The sequence below is a fragment of the Eretmochelys imbricata genome, chromosome 3, assembly GCF_965152235.1.
Source record: "Eretmochelys imbricata isolate rEreImb1 chromosome 3, rEreImb1.hap1, whole genome shotgun sequence".
Taxonomy (NCBI): domain Eukaryota; kingdom Metazoa; phylum Chordata; order Testudines; family Cheloniidae; genus Eretmochelys; species Eretmochelys imbricata.
Window position 1 is genome coordinate 205,888,533 of NC_135574.1, and position 20,174 is coordinate 205,908,706.

Below are 20,174 nucleotides of genomic sequence, written 5' to 3' on the forward strand. Positions count from 1 at the left end.
ATTTGCCACCTATTAATTTAATTGAATGTTCTTTTGTTCTTGAGTTTATTCTGATAGTTTGGGAGGGAGGAAGAAGGATTTTTGCAATAGAGACTGAGATTAAAAGAAAAGCAGCTGTTTACAATAATTAACCAATGGGAAATAAAGCAAATGCCAGTGCAGTCAAGTTGTCAGTTATATTCTCTTTGGCAGTGAAAAAGTAAATGACTTCCTTGGTCATTGATTATCTCTGTGCAAAACCACTATATTAAAAAAGGGCCATTAGCCTCAATTTGTCTAGTCAAGTCTAGGCGTGATCAGTGTCTCTTGAATAGTGTATACATTTTCTTTCTCAAAATGTGGTTTTCCTTTATTTAATTTTCATCTTTCTTATTATGTGTCGTGAAGTAATTGAGCCATATGGAAGGATTCCCACCCTCACCCTACTCCTTTCCACACACACACTTATGAATATCTCCCAGATACTCTGATTTGTAATGTAATAGAAGACATTAGGAACAGACTTGTATTAAACTTTTCACTCTGTGCAGAAAGGATGAGAACAGGTACTGTCAACATTCATGAATCACGAGCAATTATTCTGTGAATCCCAGTTAGGAGACTTCTGCACTAGACCATGCTGCTGCTCATGCTGCTATGCTGCCTTCCTTATGGCAAGATTGTCTTGACTGCTTAGCAGAGGAGCTGTCTCATCTACAGGCAGCTGGCTAGTGGTTGTGTGGGAGCTTGCGATGCATAGCACTGTCAGCAGTTGCACTTGGCAGTTCAGCCTCTCTCTATGTACAGTTCAAGATAGGCTAAGTTCCCTGAAAAATTGGGAAACCTGATTCATTGGGTATCGCTGGCTCCAAAGGCCATGCCTGCGGATAACTCAGGATTGTTAGGAATCACTATGACAAATTGCAGATGTGATGGCAGAGGCAAAGACCTTTGCCTCTTTGCCTTCCTGCACAGCTGCAGTATGAGAATTAAAAAAAATCTCAGTGACGCATTAAGGATACGATTCTAACATGGTGATCACAGAGGTCACAGATTCTGTGACCTTCCAGGACCTCCACGACTTCTTCTGGGGCTGGAGCAGCAGCCCCTGGAACAGCTGGCCAAGGGCCAGCCTCGGGGCTGCTGGAGCAGCAGCCAGGGAATGGGGGTGGGCGCCTGAACAACTTGACCAGTGGTCAGCCCTGGGGCCGCCAAGCAGCTAACTGGCAGCTAGCCCCGGGCCCGCCAGAGCAGTGGCCCCCGGAACAGCTAGCCACTGGCCAGCCCCAGGGCCCCCGAACAGCTGACGGCTGGGTGCTGGAGTAGCGGCTGGGAGATGTGTGTGTGTGTATGTTACTAGAACAGCTGATCAGGGCTGGTCAGTCTCAGGGCCCCCATACAGCTGATGGGTGGCCAGCCCTGGGCCCGCCAGAGCAGCAGCTGGGGTTGGGACAGCTGCAAGCCCAGGCAGTGCTCTGTTTGTCCTCCCTCTCCGCAGTTATTTTTAGTAATAGTCAGGGACAGGGTGCGGGCTTCCATTAATTTTTGTTTATTGCCCACGACCTGTCCCTGACTTTGACTAAAAATACCCGTGACAGAATCTTAACCTTACCTGTTTTTTATCCATAAAGCAGGGTGACCCGTGAGACTGAAGTCAGGGAAGAGAGTACCACCCATACAAAGGTTAGAGCTTCATCATAATCTTTTGTCCTCACTAACTTATTGGTAGAGTGAGTCTGCTGGCAGTATTCTCCCTCTCAGCCCTTTGAGACTGCTCAGGATCTGTTAGCCTCTGAAAACTGGCCAACATAACAGGCCCGTGCCCCAATAGGAAACAAGTGCACCAGCTTCAAACTACAGGAGGTAGTGATTAATCCAAGATGTGGGCAAGTGTTCTATTCTCAGATCCTAGCCCAGGTACTCCCTTATATGCGTGCTTCAAATAAAGACAGTTATCACAGACATCCAACTGCCATTAGAACCAGGAGATGTAGGGAATCTAAACTGTACCTGTTACATTTCAGTGGCCTTGGTATCACCAAACATGATTTTAACACAATTTGTTTAGATCATGGTCTTTGTTAAGGGTCAGATCCTGCTAGCTCTCTATGTAAGGAACTCCAGTTGAAGTCAGTCAATGGGAGTTTTGATTCACAGGGAATGGAAAGTTCAGGTCCTCAATGTAATGTTTGGCAGCACTTAAAAAATAGCCTTTGATTTTGACTTCAACAAATTCCAGCAGATGAAATGCTGGCTACAGAAGTGTCTCACTTAAAAGCACACAAATTACACAGAGCTTTTGATATTTAAAGAGTCAGTTGGTAAAGTTTTTTTTTAAAGGTAAACTGCCAATAAATACATAAATAAATTAAAAAATCGGGCATTAATGATGTTAGCAAGGAATAGTATGTGGCATATTGAAATAGGGTTATCCTAGTTCATTTACATTGAGGATGAGGGTGTATATTTCCTGGATGGGAACAAATCTCTCTTCTACCAAGTATGAATGTAAGTACTTTCTTATCAAACCTGATCTTGAGTGAATGCCTGCAGCCCTCACCCGTGGAGAGGTGAGGGCTGCAGGGTCCGGGGGCTGAGGGTGGGGCTGGTGGTGGGAAGGGAGATATGCGGGGGTGTGTTCTCTGGAGTTGGGGGGTTGGGGAGCCCGGGGGGGCGATGGGGGCGGTCTGGGAAGGGTCCGGGGGAGAGGGGGTTATAGGGGAGGGTTCTGGGGGGTGGGGTGGAGGTCGGGCAGGGGTTCTGGGGATCTGGGGTAGGCTGGGGAGGGACCCATGGTCTCTGGAGGTAGAGGTTTGGGGGGCGGGGGATGAGAGGCTCTGAGGAGCCAGGGGTTGATGGGGGAGGCTGGAACCAGGGAGTGGGACGGGGGGGGGGGGCGCTGGAGTGGGAGACATATGGGTGGAGCTGGTTGAGTGGTAGAAGCATAAGAAGTGGCTCTGGGAGGCTAAAAGATGGGAGATGGCTTAAGGGAGTCAGTGGAAAGAGGGCTGGGAGCCAGGAGATGATGGGGGTGGAGCCAGGAGCCCTGGAGAGGAGATGACCTTGGGGAGCCAAGGGGGCTGGAGGTAGGGGTTGAGGTGAGAGATGGGGAGCCAGAAGATGATTGCAGGGGGGAGGCCGGAGCTATGGGACCAGGGGGTAAGCAGGAGAGTCAGGGAAGTAATGAGAAGGTGGCTGGAGCCAGGAAGTGGCAAAGGAAATGGGATGGCATAGGGGAAAGACAGGAGCTGTGGGATGGAGGGATGGCTGTGTGGCTGGAGGAGCTGCATCCAGCGGGTGTTGGATGAGAGAACTGGGGGCAGGTCTCTAGATGCTGTTGTGATCCATGTGCTCTGCATGGATGGATGTGTGGGGAGCAGTCTTGGGTTATTTTCATTTACATAGGCTGGGGTTACTGGATGCCAACAGGGGGATCATGTTAATCTTTTTCTCTCTGGTTAGGCAAGTAGAACTTGTGTTAGCATGGGCGTGAGCCCAGCAGTGTCTCAGATGGCTATGAGGAGGATTAGTGGGGGTTGTTAGGGGAAGGATGGTGAGGTGTAAACTTTGAAAATTCAGAAGGCTTGGAGAATTTGTCCAAACTGAAATTCTAGCTGTTTTAGGGCCCCTCAGCCCCCTAATTCATTTACAACCACTTCCTGCAACCCAAAATGTAGACACTTTGGTTTAAAGGTTCTGTATAAACAAAACAAAATTACCTGGAAAAACTAGCTTTGTGTTCCTGCTTCCCACTCTGTTGCTGGTGTATTGGAAGCAGCATTCTGAATAGTCATATTCAGTGTAGCTACTTGTTTCGAGAAGAAAGCATGATATTTGAAATTATGTTGAACGTTTTATTGATTCCATCTCTACATTCAGTCAACTCAAGTTAAGCACCAGTTCGTATGCACCTGTTGGGGACAGATCATTTGACCTGTTCTGTTCATTCCCTCTGGGGCACCTGGCATTGGCCACTGTCGGAAGACAGGATACCTGGCTAGATGGACCTTTGGTTTGACCCACTATGGCCGTTCTTATGTTAGTCCAAATGGGGTCTAAAGATTCTCACTCTATTCTGGAATCCACCATTTACACCTCTGTTCCTTCCTGGTATTCCTTTATGCTCTTCTTCTGGCTGGGTGGGCAGTTGATCTCAATGGATGGGTCAGGAGGGGATTGGCTGGGTCACTCTCTAATGCTGTAGATAAGATGCAACTCATTTGAAACGTCACATCTTGTCACAATTGGCAGCTATGGCATAATGGAGACTTACGGGTAAGTTAGCTGAATCCACCCTTCATGTTGTATCTTGTATACTTTGACCTGGACAGACCATCAGTGTGCCTGGTCTGTGGACAGCTGGCGGGTCACATGGTAGTTGCTTCTACAGGCTCCGTTGCCAAGCGCCTGGATGCCTATAAAAGCAGATGGAAATGAGGCAGAACCAGCTTCCTACCTCCATGAGGGGTTGCTACCTAAGAGGAGGAGTGGCAACAGGAGATTGGAGCCACCAGCAGGACTGGAGCATGCTAGAGGAGGCAGGAGCTGCCTATAGGACTGGAGCTGCCTGTGTGGGGGGAATAGGAGTTGGTATTTTGGAAAATATGTGCAGGGAAAGAGGAGATGGGGTCATGTGGTGGAGAAATGGGTAAGCATTACTGACCTCAGCCTCAGCTCCACCCGTGCTGGCCGAAGCGGCCCCAGCGGTTAACCGATTAAATGATATAATTTTAATCGTTTAAATGGTTAACTTTTTTACATCCCTAATTGTTACCCTCATCCTCCCTCCCTCCCTTCCTTCCTATTGGTTTTTGCCCTCACTTGTTAGATCTCCTAATTTAGGCTCCATTCCTGCAATGCAGTTGGTGGGACTTGGCAGGGGTCTGGCTCTGGTGGGTTATATTGCAGGATTGAGGTCTGAGATTGAAAGCTCTGCAGGGTATAGATTCTTTCTATGTATTGGTACAGTGCCCAGAATAATAGGGCCTCAGTCCTGATTGAAGCCTTTGGGAGCTACTGCAGTACAATTAATCATGTAGTGACCATATACTTTCCTTAAGTTGTTTTTCCATATGATCCACTGTTGTCATTGCCATAAGGATGCTAGATGATTGTGAATGAGAGGTGATGTGGTCTGTGTGACTGCGAAGGATAGAAGAGGAGACCTGTGCACCCATGGTTTGGAAAGGAGGTGATGCACAGAGATGGGGTCCACACTAAAAAAATCAGAGAATCTGTTGTTAAACCTAGGTGAAGTAGGAATAAAAGCCAAGTGGTTGCTATACCATGTGCACCCAGTAGCTAAACAAAGACCATTAGGATTAATGACAGAGTTGTGCATAACTTCCATAATGAAATCTGAACTGGACAAAAACAGTTTGATTTTCATTTCGGTTGAAAAACCTATAAACAGGCCAAAGTTCACAAACCTTTTGGCAAAGCTGGGCTAAGTTTTAGCAAATCTGGATTGATTTATGGCTTCTGGTGAAAACTATGCAAAACTGGATGGTTTCAACCCCAAACCAGAGAAAAGTTATGGTTTTTGACTGAACTGTATGGAGTTGGGATTTGTTTGAAACTGAAACTCAAAGCAAAACTCAGAGTCCCTAAATCCTTGTCCATCAAATCCAAGAGGATAGGTTTGCCTGAACTCCTGTGAACTCAAGCCACTATGTTCCATACACCTAAATAGTCTGTTTTTATTTTGTTTTCCATATTTGCCAGACTACTGTGAATTCAAATGGAATACAGATTCTGTTTTGCCTTTTGATTCCTTCTTAGCAAACGTCTGGAAACTCAACTGCATTAATACATAGACTTGAGTGAATAGCGTCTACTCTAATTTCTCCTTTGGGAGTGGATACGTTAATACTGATTCTACTCCAGGCGATGAAATCAAATGAACTTGTGTTTCCCTTTGCAGATGTTGTGCTGGAGAAGGCCATGCACAAGTGTATCCTGAAGCCCTTGAAAGGCCACATTGAAGCAATGCTGAAAGAGTTCCATACTGTGGATGGCTCTTGGAAACAGTTAAAAGAAAACCTGCAGCTGGTGCGGCAGAGGAATCCTCAGGAACTGGGTGTATATGTCCCAACACCAGACTTTGTGGACGTTGAAAAGATTAAAGTCAAGTTCATGACCATGCAGAAAATGTATTCACCTGAAAAGAAAGTCATGCTGCTGCTGAGAGTGTGCAAACTGATTTACACTGTCATGGAGAATAACTCAGGTAATGCTCTCTTCAGGTTAGAGCTCCCTGCTTTGAAACAGTTAGGAGGGGGGAGTAAATCCTTTTTCTCCCTGCTGATTGGAGTTCCCCTTTCTTCACTTAGCTTTGATCTCTTGTCATCTGCCTCTCTGTTCCCCGGAGTCTCTGATAGACTCTGCTGCTCAGTTTCTTTCTAGAGTGCTGCGCCGCTCCTGGCAGCGGATCAATTAAGATACGCAGATTTATGAACTGCAGGAACAGCCCTTGGAAGAACAGCTCTGGTTAACTACTGGCGTTTGAAGGAGACATTGAAGCTATGAGCAAGGCTTTCCATAGCTGTTCTTTGGAGCCTGAATTTGAAATTCTTAGGCTGTATCTATACTACAGCTTATATCGGCAAAACTTTTATGTTACTCATGGGTGTGAATAAACCATGCCTCTGAGCAACATAAGTTACGCTGACATAAGCGCTCATGTGCACAGCGGTATGCCGGAGGAAGAACTTCTCCTGCCGACATAGCTTCTGCCACTCGGTGGGGTTTTTTTATGCCGACGGGAAAGCTCCCTCCCATCAGCATAGAGCATCTTCACCAGATGCGCTGCAGTGCTGTACGTGTAGACATGGCCTAAGTCTGAATGCTTTCTGGAAACCATAGTAGATTCAGTTAAACACATTCTGTGTATTTCAGTAATGGAGTCTAATAAGGTAGAAACAGTACTGCAGCGTGAAAAATACTTTGTAACTGGAAGGTGGCAAACAAAGCCTATACTTCTGGCTAGCAGTGCCTTGGATGTTCTACTCCGAGCACTATCTTTTATGTTTTAGATCAAAAATAACATTACCACTTCTACACTGCAACAAGTATCTAAAATACAACCCCAGACCTTGAAAGCTAGGTAATGAAATGGAGTTACATACCGATAAGAGGCATTTTTAAAATACTTGTGCAGAGTCAACAGGAGGCATCCAGCTAAAATATGCTGCTAGGTGGTGAGAATGCAGGGGTGTCACCCTGTTCCCAGGCTGTGGCCTTATGGGGTGTCACGAGCGAAGCTGGGTGAAGCTTGTGTTGGGAGAGTTCCCAAGGCAAATACAAGATGTTGCAGGAAGTGATGTTGGTAGGTGCATTTTCCCCCTCTAAAGACGCACTGAATCTGGACCCCAGGATAGGGTGACCAGACAGCAAATGTGAAAGATCGGGACAGTGGATGGGGGGGTAATAGGAGCCTATATAAGAAAAAGACCAAAAAATCGGGACTGTCCCTGTAAAATTGGGACATCTGGTCACCCTACTCCAGGATGGTGCTAAGGGCCCAGTGCTCTTGGAGGTGCCATCTTTCCATCCTATGGATGGCACTTCTGCACGAGTCAGGTCCGGTATTCTGCCCAGCTTATATTCTGCCTGTCTGAATTCCTCTTGCAGTTTTAGTCTGATTTAGTAGTGTTTACTTCCTGGCCCTAAACTGCTGCAGGTTGTTACTTCATGATATTTAAATGGCTGTTACGTTACAGTGTTGGGTGAAGTGTTTCTTGCATGGATAATAAAAATATTGACTGTCTAAGAAGGCAGTATCAGTAAGTTACTGCACTGTGTGATGGGGCTGGGAGCGGGTGAATGTTCCTGAGTTGTGCTCTGTTGCTAGCAAGCACATTGGTGCTCCTAAGTGTTATGGTAATATAAATCATGAGGGGTGGGGTGGGAGGGCTGGTTCAGGGGTTAGGAGTGGCTTAAGAATCTCTGCTATATATCCAGCCAGCAGAGGGCTCTCTAGGGGGCCATTTAGCTGGTGTAACGTAGGGTCTGTCTACTCAGCAGCTGGGAATGTGTTTCACAGCGTGGATAGTCAGACATGCGCTAGCTCTGCTTCAGCGAGTGTGCTAAAAATAGCCGTGTGGCCACGGCTGCAGAGGTGGCGTTGCTGCTATGCAAGTGCAAAGTACCATTATTTTTATTATTCTTAATAATAGCAACAATGGAGCTCAGGAGTCTAATGCTCCTGTAAGTTCAGTCTTCTATGCTGGGCTATCTGGTTCAAATGCAGGCTCTAGGATTTCCAGTAAGGTCTTCCTAGAAATAGAATTTTATTCTTAAATATAAGAGAGAGAAAATTGTTGTTTTCTGTTAATCTGCTCGTAGAAATCTATGCGGAAAACATCGGAATTGTATGGCAAGCTTAGCCTCAGTGAGTCAGTTAGCTGCGGCCATCAGCAATGGATACCAACATAGGCCTTGCTCCTAAATTCCTTGTGCAGCCAAAACTCAGTTTTGGGCATGTCAGCAATACAAGATCAAACTCCGAGTTGGTATATTGCGATAGCCGATTTCCAGAGACTCCCACCTTGCCACACACCAATAAACACCATTCTGTAAAATAGTGTAATTGTGCAGTATCGTGAAAACAGCAACAGAACGTAAGCTTTGACCAGCTGAAAACAGCAAAAGGGTTTGGCCATTGTATCAGTGTCTGTGTTCCTTTTGCTCCAGGGAGGATGTATGGGGCGGATGACTTCTTGCCAGTGCTGACCTATGTAGTGGCCCAGTGTGACATGCTGGAGCTTGATACTGAAATTGAATACATGATGGAACTGTTGGATCCGTCTTTACTACATGGAGAAGGTAAATGTTTGTTTTTGTTTTTATTAAAACCAGGTGGAAGTGTGCGTGGCGGGAAGTGGAGGGGAGTTCCCTCATAACATAATTTTAACCAAAAGTATTTAAAGGAGCCCCAAAGCTAATGGTGTGCTGCCAGTACATTATCAAGAGACTCCCGAAACTGTCCTTGTTCGGTTGTGATATAACCTGAGTCCCAAGGGTGCATGTGGTTGCAGCGTGTAGAGGTGATGGACTGGAGAATCTGTTTGTGTCGGTTCTCATTTCCGTGACTAGGATTTCAATAACCTGGGAGGGACGTGGCATGACTTGGCAAACAAGCTTATATTACGTGCACATGCTGGATGTGTTTATACTTCAAGTCCTGAAAAATATTCTGAGTCTATTTATAGTGCAGCAGCTTTCAATTCACATGTAATTTGGAATGGAGGCTGGGGTGAATGCCTGGGGGATTCTCTCCTGGGAAATACTTTGAGAATACCTCCCACGTGATACACTCTGGCCCATTCCAAAGGCAAAATATTTGCTTCTTGGGAAGTATTTTTTTGAGTCCCTGAAACAAGTCATCTGTGGCGGGGATGACAGAGAGGGCTAAATGTCATCAGAGGCAGGAAAATAACCCCAGCCCTCTCCTGTTTCATAGCGATATTTAACAAGGTGCTCCTGAGAACTGCCCCTCGCTATCTGTAGCTAGGAAGATGGTTTTTAACTCCTGTGGTCAAGGTCACTTTTGAGTCTAAATTTATGTATTTTTGCCATCAAGAAAATTCGACTTCCTACTCTCATTAGACTGAACAAAACTGCTGTATCCCGTTGGATGTTGGCATGTTTGAGAGGATTATGTCAGGCCTCCTCCGATCCTCCAGTTGTCTGTTCCCTGCGTTGGAGTATAGAGCTCCTCTAGCACGTTGTTTAGAAATCTCATCATGGAAAACATTTGATGTATGAAGCTGGAGAACATTAACATGCTTGAAACGCAGAAACATCTGCTGAACTAACAGGAAGTTTTGTTTTTAGTTCAATAAAAGGAGAAGTCCACAGTTGATTGGCTCTTGTCTTTAACACCAGATGCTCTGATAATTTGTAGGAAGAACCGTCTAGTGATTTGGGACTCTGCGGTTCAAAAGGAATGTACTGTTCACTTTGGTGGGGTTAGTGGTTTTGTCACATTTTATGTATGAAACTTGTTTGGAGACTAAAAGCCAAGAGGACACTAACTATAATCCTGAAACTACTGCCGCCGGCAGTAGTTGCCCTAAATGGCAGTGAATGGCTAGAGCTTCAGCTCAGTGGAAATCTCCTATTTGACTGCCTTGTTTAAAAAAAACAAAACAGGGCGTGCCTGTGTCCCCCACTTGCAGAGAGCTCAGTCCCATCAACTTCACTCTGGGACTTTTACTACTTCGGGCTTGCATTTTCTGCTGTAATTCTGTCTTGGCTTCATTTAAATCCCTAATAAAGATGAAGTAAATAGCAAGAGAGGATTCCAGAGACCACCTCCTGAGCTAGACAGAAACAAGAGGATGCGGAGGAGATAAAGAGGCCATGGGAGATTCCTTTTAAAAAAACACAAACTAGGGCCAGCCTTCTGGCCAACAGAATGGATTGTGTCTCAGCCTCCAAATTGTAGCAGACTCTCTGGAATATTTCCTGGGTGTAACAAATTAAATTCTCAGCTGTTGCTTGAGGGCAATTACAATAATTTGACATAAGATCTGTGTACTGTAAACTGCAGATTTTTGTTTTAAAAACCAGCCTGTTAATTTTACCTCTACCCAAAACTCAGGAGGGGAAAAAAAACACTATTTGAAAATGGGGTGTTCAGATTAAGGGAAAATAATATCCAACTTCAAAGAGCATAGTGCAAATGCTCAGAAAAAAAGGAGCATTGCTTATGTGTCGGGTTTTTTTTTTTTAAAAGTAACTATGCACAGTACTGCTGCGCCTAGTGATATAAATGTCCCATCACTTCATAACATGCAGTGTCTATAAAACTGAGAAACACGGGTAAAGAGCAGGGGTGGCCAAACTTACTGACCCCCCAAGCCACATATGACAATCTTCAGAAGTTTTGAGAACCGAGGCACGCCTGCCGGGGCTTGGGGCTTCAGCCCCACTCCTGCCCTGGAAGGTGTGCCCCATGGGGCTGAAGCCCCGAAACCCCCCCTCCTTGCTTGGCAGAAGCCCCTACCCCACCACTGTGCTACAAGGCAGAGGTCCCAACCTCCCCCCGTCCCAGTCTGGTAGGTGGAGAATGTGTGTGTGTGGCAGGGGGGTGTAGGGAGCTCTGCGAGCTGGACTTGAACTGTAAAAGAGGGGCATGTAGCTCACAAGCCATGGTTTGGCCACCCCGGTACAGAGCAATTCTAATCAGCCAACACATTAACCAAATCCATTACTGCAGACTACATGGATGGATGGGTGGATAGACTGATTTCAACAGATGAATTTGTGTTTTCCACTAGTGTTAATAAAAGTGTTATCTGGTTACATTGTTAAGAATGTTCATATAGGATAACAGGCCCACTGCGGTTTGTTTTTTTTTCTTTAACCAGAATATGACTACTTTGGAAATAGTATAAAGAATTTTATGGTATTCTGATTATAGTTTTTCCCCTGCTATATCAGCAGGGCTGACTGATTTCATATTCCTGAATATTCTGAAAATCTCTTCTCTTGCACTACTTCACAGGAGGCTATTACTTGACAAGCGCGTATGGAGCACTTTCTTTGATCAAGAATTTCCAGGAAGAACAAGCAGCCCGATTGCTGAGTTCAGAAGCCAGAGATACTCTTCGGCAGTGGCATAAGAGGAGGACAACTAACCGAACAATTCCTTCAGTTGATGATTTTCAGGTACTGCATATGGCTTGTGAGAGAAATAAAGGGCCAGATTCTCTGTTGCAGCTATGATCTCTTCGGTGCAACAGTTAATTTGGCCATGAGGAAAATGGTTATGGCTCCCTGATTCTTGTCCAGCTCTGCCTTGGCCGTGGCACAGCTTAGAGCAGCCTAGAGGTTGCTCTAACCTACAGCAGCGGGCAGTAGCCCTTCAGGCCACCTCCTCTGTCATTCCCCACCATATTCCCCAGTATAAAGGAGTAGTACGGGAACCTGTTACACAAGCTGTATGCCTACTGGAGACAACCCCATGCTGGGAGAATCCCCAGCTAGAGAGGAGATGTTAGTTTTCACTCCAGAATCTGACCCAAAATGTCTCACTTAGTTTCTTTGAGAGTCCTTGGATCGTATTGTAAAGTTGAATTACTGAATGGCCTGGAGAAAACATATTAAGTGAAGGAACTTAATTTTTCCCTCCCCTTTGTACAATATAAAGGCTCACAAGTGTGCTAACCTGCGTCATCTTCATTTGGTTTCACTTCTCTGTTTGCTTCACTGTAAGATAATGGAGCCAATCCAATTTATGCCAGCTGGGGATCTGGCGCACTATATTTCTGAGAAGCCTATAATAGTGAGCTGAATTGCAGACATTTAGTAGTCTTTCTGCCTTTCCTTGCTACCCTTTAAGTGTAGGGCAATAGATTCCTCTAAAGATAACTGATATTAGCATTAGGATTGTGTCACCCCTTTAGAGCAGAGCTGAGAGTTGTTCACAGAAATCGTGGTATACCCAAATACTGTCTAGACAGACTATTCTTGCAAGTTACTTCAGAATAGTTGGCTAGATTAAGTAAAAATCTAATTTCTCTCTGTCACAAAGTGACTTTTAAAATCATTTGTTTAGTTGCTTAGACACACTTATTGCCTGGGACGGACTCATCCTGCAACTTCTTGTGAATGTTTTACAGTAACAACTTGTCCTTTCAGATCAGCTTTAATAAGAAAAGCTGTTTCTTTCTCAGTTCCATCCCCTCTCTTCACTAGGTATTTCCTGCCTAAAATTGTGTTTTATGGAAATTTTATTATATTATAATTTGTGAGCCACTTATTCAAATTCCTATAAACTCAGAAACTACACTGGTATTTCTTTCTACCTTCCTCTCCAGGCTGAGTCTGTCTATCCGTTTAAAACTAACACACAATCATTATTTTGCTTTTCTCCTTGTATATAAAAGCCCAACTTCAATAATTTTGCTCAAAGTCTGAAAGTTCCATCTCTCTCTGAATGTTTCTTGCATTTGAAAATAAAGGCCAAGAATTAAAAAATGAGTGCCTAAAGTTAGTCTGTTAAATAAATTTGACTCAAAAGTATTGCACACCCTTAGCTCCTGCTGAGTACAGTGGTTTTGAAAATATTGATAAAAATTGTAATTACAGTTGGAATTTCTAGGCTATCTTGCTAACAGACTGACTGCAGTAATGACATTGGCAGTATTGAGAACCTAGTATAAGAGGCTGTAAACACACCATAATCCTTGTGCAAAGTTTAAACATTATAAAAGACCTTAGTGTGGTTCTGCTCTGAAAAGTGTCTGTACAGACCTGTGTTCTGGGTGTATTCAGAATCCTATCAGCTGTCAGTGACAAGGAAGTGTTTTACTTCCTTCGAACACAGCTAAGAAAGGGTGAGCTGGGGACAACATCTGTATTAAGGGAGGATTGTTTTTCAAGTCCAGAGTTAGACAACTCAGATAAGTCAACTGCTGGACTAAAATATGTGGGTGGAGGGTGGATCCATAGAAAACTCTTTGGTTTCAGTTATTTACAATTCACATCATAGTCTCCAAAGTTTCCATACTAGTTCATGATGACTCTCCAGTGGGAATTGCACAATCAAGGTCTGAGGAGGTCATCAGTCGATAGTGAAAACTTATTTCATTCAAGGCAACTATGATGTTCTCTCTGCCTGCCTGGTGGTTTTCTTGCAAAGAATTAAAGATTGAGGTTGAACATGAGGGAGTTGGGGAAAAGAGCAGACTTGCATGATGTCTCTTTTTAGGAGGAGGATTAATTAACTTAGGCAGTTAACCATGACCACTGCACGGAGATAGTCGTGTCTCGCTGAGAACCATTTTATAAATACATCTCAATTTTCCTGTGCTTATATGACATCTCAATCTACCTGAGTCTACCCTCCCCATCTACCAGAGTATTGCAAACTTTTTGTAGCAGCTTTGCTAAAGAAATGTCCTAATCTTAATACATCTTTCATGGAGGACTTCATCTCAGAATGCTTCTGCTGTGGGCTAAATTCTATACTCTGTGCCACCCCTTCTTCCTGTGCACCCAGATTTCAGAGTCAAGGTGTGTCACATGACTGAGAATCGTGCTGAGTGAGGATGCCTGGAGAACAGATTTGGTACTGTGTAAGAGAGACCACAGCTTCCCTTTCTGGGTGCTTCTTCCAAAACAGAATCTTGAATCATCAAGATTATACCCCAGACAGACTATGCTTGGCAAAATTCATGCACTCAGCTAGCTGCTAGAGATGCCAGAATTCTTCAGATCCTTTCTCACACATCCTGTGTTCCTGAAATAAAATATCCCCATATGGACAGATGTGCAAAGCCAGACCCAGATGATTTGAATTGCTGCATACTTTCTTGGTCCAGCTATTTCTGGAGGAAGACATGCCAGTTTCATCACCATCATTTTTACATTGCACAGCAACAGCCTTGACGCTAATCAAAAAGTTCCTCTTTGGACACTGGAAAGATTCTGTTACCCAGGGTTTTCAGAACCCCCAACAGTGGTAACTTAACTATTTCGCTCTAGGTTGTGTCAGGAATAAATCAATAGGAACACAGCAATTCTGTCTGATCAAGAATTAAATGCAAGTAAGCGTGCCCTTGTCTAACATTGCAGTTTATTAGATTTAAGCACACACAGACATAAGCAATAGGTTTAGAACATCCCAAATATTTACCTAACATCTGGAATGGTATTGAGTAATTAACAGCAGAATCGCAGTGATCCGTTGCTCACCCGCCAGGGAGAAAAGTTGTCAGGAAAAACATCGTTCAAGATGTCTTCAGAGGAATGCTCCAGAGTACTCTATTAGCTAATTTTTTACAACTAACTTCTACAAAACACACAGATCATAGTGACACCTACTAAATCATCACTTTTCCTAACTCTCAATAAACTTCTAATATCAGAGTAGCCCAGACTCAAGGTCTTCAAATCACCAAGGTTTTCAGTCTCTGTTGACTTGTCTGTCCCCTCCTAACATTCTGATTAGCAGAAACTGCCAGCTAGTTTTTGACCTTGTATCTAGAAGCCTGCTTCAAATTAACCCTTAACTATGTGGTCTATTTTATTAATTCATGGTGGCTGATTGCACATAATATGGTTCCAGTTAGCTTGATCACATTCTGGGGTATACACACCCCTCATCTGAGTTGAAAAGCAAACTAGCCCTTAAGTTGATGTTGGATAAATAATCACCCTCCTCATATATGTGATCTTGATAGTTATGAGTTATGGGGGAACTTTTCCAAGTTTTAACTTCTCCTTAAAGCAACCCTGTCAGGGTTCAAATCGTGCATGTTTAAAACTTCTCTGTACTCACGTTAGTAACACATTAAATCATTAAAAAACTGGAGGAGAAATTAAAGCTAATTTACTTTTCCCTATTTATGCTATTTACTTTTTGCATTCACTCAGATAGGATAATGAAAATAGAATAGTTTTGCTTTTATTTACAGTCATGTTCACTCTAGTCATCTCATTCACTGTCACTAGCCTGAAAGGTTTGGGCTACAAACCCCACAGGGGAATATTTAATTATTAAGAAAAAGTATTTCCATTGGAATTTTTAAAAATTATACAGGTGTTATTGTTGTCTTAGCTTTCAACAGCTTGCATTTACAAAATGTAAATGCACAACTCGCATGTGAGTTGGCCCCTTTAATGACTCATTCCATTTAGTCTCACACAAACACAAGTCCCATCTGCAGTTCTCACTCAATGCTAACCTCTTCTTCCTCGATACTACCCCCTCCTTTCTGACTTTTTCCTTTCCTCCAATTCCCCTCCCAGATACATTTTTTCCTGTAGAAACTCTCTGCAGCAGACTTATTTTTTCTTGCGTTAAAAATTTGGATGTTATTTCTCAGTTTCCATATTTTACTTTTCTAATGCTTATTGGAAAGCAAAAAGGTAATATTATTTCTTCTTATGTTGTAGTATTTAGCATTTATATGTAGTGCCTGGGGGAGAGGGTGTCGCTTTGCAAAGAGAAAAAAGATCGAATTCCTGCCTTAAAATTATATCGATGCATTCAAATATTGCATGGTGGATTGTCTTCATGTACCGTCTTTCTGTGCCTCTTAAAGAAAAGTAAAAATGTTCCTTCTTTTAAAATAGGCGGAGAGTTCAGTTTTCATCTGATTTGTTAAGCCAGTTCTGGTGCTTTCCGAAAGTCTCTATCCTGCAGTCTAGCACAGCAGAAGCATTTTTTGGACATACTGCCCCGGGTGTATGTGTGTTGCTTCCCAACATTACAGATCACATTGTTCATCACAAGGGATACCAGTTTTGTAGCAAGATGGTCCCCACTTACAGGGAAGCTTGGAAATGTAGTGTGATATTTCTCACAATTAATGTGTGGTGAGGCTTGCTGCTTACTTGTTGACCTTTCAGTCTGCTGCTGGGCTGAGCAGAACAGTTTCACATTTCTTTTTAGGTGTTTAATTTGACTTTTGGTTTCTATCTGTTTTCTCACTTTACAGAACTACCTTCGAGTTGCATTTCAGGAGGTTAACAGTGGCTGTACAGGAAAGACCTTATTAGTAAGACCTTATATCACCACAGAAGATGTGTGTCAGCTCTGTGCTGAAAAATTTAAAGTGGACAACCCAGAAGATTATAGCCTGTTTCTTTTTATCGATGATACCTGGCAGCAGCTAACAGAAGATACTTACCCTCAGAAGATTAAGGCAGAGCTGCACAGCCGTCCCCAACCCCAGGTTTTTCATTTTGTCTACAAGCGCATTAACAGTGATCCTTATGGTGCCATTTTCCAGAACAATGATGACAACTCCACTTTATAGAACAGATGCTTGTTGTTCGGGTTCCTTGTTACGTTGTTGAAAACATCTCTTGCGTGGCTGCCTTCTTCTTTAGGAGGCAAAAGTCTATAGATTAAATGCCTAGTAAGAACACAAGCAGCAGCTTTTAGCACTGCCTATAGAAAGTATACGTACAGTACTTACGGCCAATTGTGCAGTGTGTGCTACCACTGTGTCTGAGTGAACAACCCATGCAGCTGAGTTTCTTGGTACACAGAAGTTGTTACACTGTGGCCCTCTGCAGGTCTATCCATGTAAGCATGTTGAGATTAAGTTTCTCATACTTATCCTTCAGCCAAATGTTGTTTTGATTTAAACATGTATTCTAGACAAACTTTTGGGTGCACTGGCTGGTACACTCTCAGTTTCACCAGCATAAGTGTGACAAGACTGTCCGATGCAGGGCATCAATTAATTCCCAATTTTGTGGATGGTTGCATCCTTTTCTATCTAAAACTAATTTTTTTTTTTTTTTTTTTTTTACAGAAAGACTCCATGTTTTTATGTATTTCATAGAAATTTTATAGCAGTTGCAGGTAAACTGTAAGGGTGGGTTTTTAAAATATTTTTTTAACTATAAAGTATTCTATAATTATGCATGTGACTTTAACATTTAATATACAAAAATAAATCTCTTGCTGGTTTTAGAGTATCGCATTAAATGTCTGTGGTTTTTCTCTTCCTCGTTACTGGAGGGTTTTATGCAACTTTTGTTTTGAGATTGTTGTGTTTCTGTAAGCCATTTGTATTGTTGACACTGGCCACATAGATGCCTTTATATGAACCTGATGTACTGTTATCCAGACTATTGTTTATATACAGCAGTTTTAGAAAAGCAGATACAAGAGTGTGGAATGGGGATATGAAATAAATGGATGTAGAGAAGAGGTAGAGAATGTAGAGAAACTAATCTAGGAATCAAATGTGTTTAGTCTGCTGGTTCAGGCTCCTTGCAAAAAATGGGTGAAGGAGATTGATAAGGAACAATTGTATGTTTAAAGTACTGTAGATATGCTGATGGGTAACTCTCCCACATATTAGTTGTGTTAGCAAAGGATTAAAAGCACCAATAAAATGGATGAGAACACTAACCATTTTATATAGATTGATACTAGCAACCTCAAACATGTTTTTGATTGAAACAAAGATTGTTGTAGCTTTTGATGAATCTGAGATTGTCTTTAGACAAGAGAGAAACTGTAAAGACATCTGAAAGTCAAAGCCTTAAACATAGAAAGGTACAATGAAATGAATGTGTATGTTCTATAAAACCTGTTCAAAATACTGAATATTGTGGTTGAAATTCTGGCCACCATTGAAGTCAATGACCGTTTTACCATTGACTTTAACGGAGCCAGGATTTCTCCCTAAATTCTTGTAGTAGTGTAATTGAAGACAGGTGGTCACAAGAACATAGACCTTGGACTTGTATGGATGTGTATATATAAGATCTGTACCTTTTTTCATGTTGGTTTGCCACATATCTGAAATCGTTGGCACATGTTTGTGTTTTTATTTCATTTTGTAAATGATAAATGAGTTTTGCACATAATACATTGTAATACTATATTATAACCACAGGCGTTGTGTGATTATTTTGAAGACAGTCCACGTGTTGAATTTTTGTTCATCAATAGAATTTTATGATACAGATCTCATAGTGTTTATCCGTGTGTAGCCCAGCTGTAAGAGAAGGCTCAGGAAGTATTTGCTAGTCTGTATAAAATATAGTTGTGAGGAGAAGCTGAATGATTTCATTAAAGGAAAGCAGCTTTTCATTTTTATTGAAATTAGGAATAATTAATACAAAGAAAATGATTGAGTTGGATGGTACAGGAAGGCAGCAGCAATATGAAGGAGCCTAAAGTTAGATTCCCCCATCCAGTGTCTTCCTCCATAAACTGGAAGCAGTGCTTATTTATAAAATGTCAGTGCACATTTTGTTAGGCCTTAGCCCTGCACTGACTTTTGAGGACCATGCACATTGAAGGTAACACCTGAAATTCTTGGTGCCATGGACTAGAACCAGTCAGTCATACTCCATGATAAAATCCTAGAAATGCAGGGCTGGAAGGGACCTCGAGCGGTCATCTAGTCCAGTGGTCTCCAAAGTGGGGTGTGCGAGACGAACAATTGGGGGGTGCAGCAGGAGGAGCACCACTGGAGGGGAAAAAAAAAAAAGGAGGGGGGTCCTCCGGCCTGTGGAGGAGCAGGGGCAGCTGCGCAGCCAGCGGCCGGAAAGAAGTGGCACTTTCCCCTTCAAAGCTGGCCGGAGAGAAGCGGCACTTTGAAGGGGAAAGTGCCGCTTCTCTCCAGCCGCTGGCTGCGTGGCTACCCCTGCTCCTCCTGAGTCCTCCAGCCCGTGCTCTCAGGGCCACATTTCAAAAGGGGCTTTACAGCTGCAGGCCAGGGCCCCGGGGCCCCCTTAGCCCAGGGCCCTGAAGCCCCTAAAGCCCCTGCGTTCCGGGTGGCCCTGCCTGCCATTGGGGGGAGGGGGGGGCACCTCCCAGAATTGCGGCTCCCAGAATCGTGGCCATGGGGGAGGGGCTGCGCTGTGTAGAGCCACCTGCACACCCCCTGCACCAAACAGGAGCTGCCCCAGGTAAGTGCTCTGCACCTCCTGCCTGCCCCAGCCCTGAGCCTCCTCCCGCACCCCCACCCTGAGTGCCCTCCCACACCCTAACTCCCTCCCAGACCCCGCACCCCACCCTGAGCACCCGCTGTATCACAAAGTGTTAAACCAAGATTTTCAAAAATAATAAAGCATGTTCAATCACATTGCTCTCACTAAAAATAATAATTTTTTGTAGTGAGAGCAAAAAGGTTTTTTGTACTGTTAATAAATAAAATAAAATAATTTTAATATTGTTTTTCATCTTTATCTCATCGTTTTTTAATTTTTTTTGTGTATGTTTTATAATTTTCATAATACATTAGTACAATAGTACTATAATAGTATAATATATAGTATAATAGTATAATTTATACATATATTGGGGGTGCATGCTCAAAAATTTTTTACTTATAGGGGTGCGTGATCAAAATAGTTTGGAGACCACTGATCTAGTCCATTGGTTCTCAACCAAGGGTCCGGGGCCCTCTGGGGGGCTATGAGCAGGTTTCAGGGGGTCCTCCAAGTAGGACCAGTGTTAGACTTGCTGTGGCCCAGGGCAGAAAGCCAAAGCCCCACCGCATAGGGCTGAAGCTCAGGGCTCTGAGCTCTGCCACATGGGGCTGAAGCCAAAGCCTGAGCAACTTAGCTTCGCGGCGGGGTCCTGTGGCATGGGGCCCCAGACAATTTCCCTGTTTGCTGCCCCCTAATGCTGGCTCTGGCTTTTACATGCAGAAAAGCAGTTGTTGTGGCACAGGTGGGCCATGGAGTTTTTATATCATGGGGGGGGC

At 43.6% G+C, this 20,174-nt stretch overlaps 1 protein-coding gene across 5 annotated transcripts in view; it reads left to right on the top strand.

Moving 5' to 3' along the window:
- The window catches only part of RIN2 (Ras and Rab interactor 2), a 105,076-nt gene extending 86,729 nt beyond the window's left edge, over positions 1–18,347 (top strand). For all 5 annotated transcript variants that reach the window (XM_077814147.1, XM_077814145.1, XM_077814149.1 and 2 more), the window contains 4 exons: positions 5,903–6,208; positions 8,674–8,805; positions 11,492–11,655; positions 16,434–18,347. In XM_077814147.1, coding sequence (XP_077670273.1) covers positions 5,903–6,208; positions 8,674–8,805; positions 11,492–11,655; positions 16,434–16,754 — 923 coding nt within the window. In that variant the 3' untranslated portion in view covers positions 16,755–18,347. The remainder of the gene's footprint in view (positions 1–5,902; positions 6,209–8,673; positions 8,806–11,491; positions 11,656–16,433) is intronic.
- Positions 18,348–20,174: the final 1,827 nt, after the last annotated feature.